Source organism: Tamandua tetradactyla, chromosome 24 (genome assembly GCF_023851605.1).
Source record: "Tamandua tetradactyla isolate mTamTet1 chromosome 24, mTamTet1.pri, whole genome shotgun sequence".
Lineage (NCBI taxonomy): Eukaryota > Metazoa > Chordata > Mammalia > Pilosa > Myrmecophagidae > Tamandua > Tamandua tetradactyla.
In genome coordinates, this window is record NC_135350.1 from 32,475,358 (window position 1) to 32,479,948 (window position 4,591).

The 4,591-nt window shown below is 48.1% G+C and overlaps 1 protein-coding gene across 1 annotated transcript; it reads right to left on the minus strand.

Annotated features, from left to right (window-relative positions):
* Window positions 1-1,885: 1,885 nt before the first annotated feature.
* On the minus strand, window positions 1,886-4,074 carry ATOH1 (atonal bHLH transcription factor 1). The gene has a single exon (XM_077143258.1). The coding sequence runs from the start codon at window positions 3,919-3,921 to the stop codon at window positions 2,845-2,847; it is 1,077 nt and encodes a 358-aa protein (XP_076999373.1). The 5' UTR covers window positions 3,922-4,074; the 3' UTR covers window positions 1,886-2,844.
* Window positions 4,075-4,591: the final 517 nt, after the last annotated feature.

A 4,591-nucleotide genomic window follows, 5' to 3' on the forward strand; every position in this document is an offset into this window, starting at 1 on the left:
TTCCTTAGAGAAAACCTTATAGAGGTATTGACATTTTCTGGCTGTGTGATTTGGGGGCAACTTAGGGACAGTACTTTCCTCATTTATAAAAAAAAAAGATGTGAAGGATGATATTCCTGATGTCTCTTCTGCTTTACAATTTCCATGAGTCCCTGAAAATAAAAGTAACAACTTTGAGAGAGTATAGGCTTTTTTCCACTTTGATTGACACAAAATGAGCACCCATGATTTTGAAAAATGAAACACAGATCGGTTGTGTTAGAGTAAAAAGTCACAACTTTTTTTCTTCTTCCTATCCTTCTCCTACTAAGACTCATAACAGGTAAAAAGAATTCTAGGGCATCTTCTCTCTCTCTCTCCCTCTACACATACATTTAAACTAACTGAGCCAAAAAAAAAAAAAAAAGCTATAAAAATATATGTGCTCTCCCTCTGTAAGGTTGCTGTATGTCCATGCCTGTTAAGTCTGCTTATATGCAGCAAAATGGAAATGTGTTAAAAAATAATCGCTTGATTTATTCAGCAGCCCGAAGATTCCTGATGTTTATCGTGAGCCCGGCAAACTCAGTGGGTGCAAAAGGTTATCTAAGAGACAGGTGCATTGTCTCTGCCCCTGGAAAGTGTTACGAGCTGCTGCTCGCCCGTCCCAGAGAGCGGGCTTAGGTTCTCAGCGGCTGTCAGTCGGCATCAGCTGAATGCCAAGGATACCCAGCTGGTCAGACTGCCATTCGCGACTCTTAACCAAAATCTCCACTCCCTCGCTCATTACTTTTTCGGCAAACCCAGTTTGTGGTGCTCTCTTCTTTTCAAGGTGCTCAAAGGGATGCAGAAGCTGTTAAACTAATCTTCCCTCACTTCTTTTGTACTTTCTTGTTTCAACAATTTGTTATCCCCAAAGAAGAGGCAAAACAAAGAATTTGGTTTAAAATCAAACTCAGCAATGTTTTATCCAGTCCGACATTGTGTAATAGTTGTACCCTTATGTTTGCCACTCAAATATATGTATTTAACTCTGCTTTCTACTCTCTTTATCCACGTACTGAATTGACCTTTTCAAAATCAATGAAACTAAGACCCAGAACAGTGCATTTCCTTAGCGAGGTGACCTGCACGGTGAGAGTGAGCTCAGGGTTTAGTTGCTGTAATTGACTCGAAAATGGAGTAGAAACTAATTCAGCAGGACAAGATAAAAATTAACGTTAGCTTCTACGTATGAAAAGAAAAAAATGAGTGGAGATCAGCACCTTCCTAGGAAAACTGCATGCTTCTAGTTTTTAAATCTACACATCCTTGAAGGGAAAGAGGAATATGTTTCCCCTCCATTCCTCTTTCCCCTCAAGTTACTTTCCATTGTCCGATTTCCCTCTCCATCCGTCCCCTAATGGGGCGGGGGGGGGGGGGGGGGGACAGAGACAGAGAGAGAGAGAGAGAGAGAGAGAGGAAGAGACTGGTAAGTTTGTGCTGGGTATTTGACCGTGAAGATAACTTTGCTTGGCTGAAGTTTTCATGAAGTGGAAATAGTTTACTTCGGTAAAGTTCACTATTCTTGGAAAGAATCTAGAAGACCCCAAAACATGTGCCTTCTCTTGTAGTGGGTATTGGGGGCTAGGAGTAAGGAAGACTGGAAAGATTCCGGCCATCTAAGAGGCAAAATTGTGTTGCAACTATGGAAAAGTTTTATTTCACATTTCCGCAATTAAGGAGGTCTTTTCTGATGCTACTTGAAGGCATAGGGTTTGCATTTTCAAATTTTTCTTCAAAACTATAGGATTGCATAAATGCGTATTTAATAGAAGACAGTTCAGGTTTTCAAGGTCATTTAAAACGATCTCAACGCTCATGATAGAATAAGTAATGACAAATGAAAGTTATTTTTCACGTTTATTTTCATCATTTGCAAAAAAGAAATACATGAAACAATGGCAATTGACTTTGCTAAATTAAAATAAAATGATCTCAAGTAGAAAACGTTTAAAAAATGAACCAAGGTGAATAGACATGGTAGCAAACACTCAATAATAATAAATAAATTTTCTAACATTGACAAAGCAAAATAAAATCGACCAAATGCTTTTGACACTACTAAATTGTGGGTTTTTCTTTTTCATTTTTTTAAACAAATATTTGCAAAGAGCTTAAAGGTTATAAGTGGCTGCGTTTAAAAAACAGAAAGAGAGAGAGATCTGCAATTGGCAGTTGAGTTTTTCCTGGAGCCGCAGAAGTAGCGGCTGATAAAGTGCGTGCGCCAAGTTTCCTACAAGACGCTAGTATTCTTGCGAGAGGATATACATACTGCGACTGTTTCTACAATATGTAAACCTTAAGGTTCCCTGTTTTCTAACAATTCCATAGTCAAAGTTATTCATAATGCGTTTCATAATGCATTTTGGGAAACAACTTCGGAAGACTAACTCTCCCACACGTGAGTGCGCACAACACACAGGGATGGATACCCAGGGCATAAATAAATTAAACCCAAGTCATCGTTAGGGAAGAAGATAAGACATTTTAGCAGCGTATTGGCAGCAGGGAACTATAGTAATGATGCTATATATGGTACGTATAATTATACCTCATCTATCTGCAAGGGGAGCAGAAGGTTAGAGGAAAGAACACAGCTTTAACAGCAAGTTTTCCTCAAACAGAACGGACCGCTGGAAGTTTGGAATAATGGTGGCATTTGCCGTCAAATATAGCTGCCAGCTGAAGCCAAGTCGTTGCTAAACAACGACCATTGCAGAGCAAAAATTAAAGGGTGCAGGACTCTTTAGCCGCGGGGCGTCCAGCGCACTGGGAAAGGGCGCTTTTGTTTCTGTCTCAGTTTTCAGGGTTCCTGTCACCTTCCTAACTTGCCTCGTCCGAGTCACTGTAATGGGAATGAGGGGAAAACTCCCCGTCGCTTCTGTGGGACCGGGGTGAAGTTTTGCTACTTTCCTCCTGCACGGGTTGCAGGATGCCCCCTGGCAGCGAAGGCGACAGGTTCTTTTGTGCCATCATTGTCGTCAAGGCGCTGTCCTCGAAAGTCGAGAAGTGCAGAGTGTCCAGCTGCATCGAGTATCCTCCTGCGGAGGCCGGGGTGGAGAAGCGAGTCCGGCAATTCCCGGGCTGGGTGGGCCGCTGTCCCCCTCCAGAGGCCGGCGGAGCCCCCGCTGAGACCGCAGTGCCCGCACCACTGTCGTAGGAAACTGCGGCACGAAGGTGGTGGTGGTCGCTTTTGCAAGAGGAAGTCGGTGGCGGCGGCTGCTCCCCACCGCTGGGCGTTTGCAGCAGCTCGGACAAGGCGTTGATGTAGATTTGAGCCATCTGCAGGGTCTCGTACTTGGACAGCTTCTTGTCGTTGTTGAACGAGGGGATAACGTTCCGCAGCTGGTCGAAGGCGTGGTTCAGCCCATGCATCCTGCGCCGCTCCCTGGCGTTGGCCGCCAGCCGCCTCTGTTTCTGAACCCCGTTCACCTGTTTGCTGGAAGGGGCGCGCTGGCGGCTGCAGCTTAACTCGTCCACCGCCACGCCGCCTTTCAGCTTGCACAGCTGTTCCCGCACTTTCACCGGCCCGGGACTCTTGCTGCTGACACTGCCGCCGTTGGTCCTCCTTATCAGCTCTCCCCGGCCATCAGCCTCGTTCCGGGGAGCCGCGGCTTCCGAGGCACCGAGTTCAGGGGAATGCAGCAAGTACTGGGCGGCGCGTGCCGTGCAGATGCCCTGCAAAGTGGGAGCCAGCCAGGCGCGTGGGTCGGTGCTGTCTAGGAGGGACAGTTCGGCCGGGTAGACGGGATGCTCTCTACCCTGCAAGGTCGCAGGTGGTTGTGGCTGCGGTGGCTGCGGCTGCGGTGGCTGCGGGTGGTGGTGCGGTAGAGGATGGCGATGGTGGTCTCCCAACTCCTTCACTTCAGCCCACTCTTCGACATGCAGCAGGCGGGACATTGCACTGCAGAGGCTGGGAGGCTCAAGGCCGGAGGACGCGCTAGCACACCAGCCCAACAGCAACAAAACCCTTCCCGAGTCTCTTCTACAATGTCTTGGGTTTTTTTTTTTTTCTCCTCGACCCTCCCCCACCCACTCGGAGATCACACACCAGGTCGCGTGCAACGAAGCTTCTCCGGTTGCTGAAGGCGCTGCGCCCCTTTAAAAAGCGGCACGCGCCAGTGTGTCTCCCCTTCACCCCCCCACCCCCCTCCCTCTCCTCTCCCAGCCCCCTCCTCGCGCCGGTCGCGTGTCTGCTCAGCCAATGGAGGGCTCGGGCAGGCGCGTGCGAGCAGCCAATCAAAGAGTTTTTACACCCAGTAAAGTTCCCGAGCGCTGAGGGCTCCCGGGCCTGCAGAGTTTTTTTTATTTTTAAGTTAGTCAAATTCATATGTTAATTACGGGGTTGCAATTCGACTCCCGGGTTGGGTCTCCGCCCCGGCGGCTGAGGTGCGTGAGCTGGTGCGGGGTGGGCTCTCGGCTGGCGTCGGAGCCCATCAGGGTCAGAAGTGCGCGGCCGCGGGCGGCGGAGAGAGAAGCCCGCCTGCCCTTTGCTGACTACAGGCAAGGATCGCAGCTCCGAACATTTATGCCTAGACATCTAAAATTTCATAGGTGTAGTTGGTAAATG

Bases quoted from the DNA above. Each gene is read 5' to 3' on its own strand.
- ATOH1 (XM_077143258.1), bottom strand. From the start codon at position 3,921: ATGTCCCGCCTGCTGCATGTCGAAGAGTGGGCTGAAGTGAAGGAGTTG.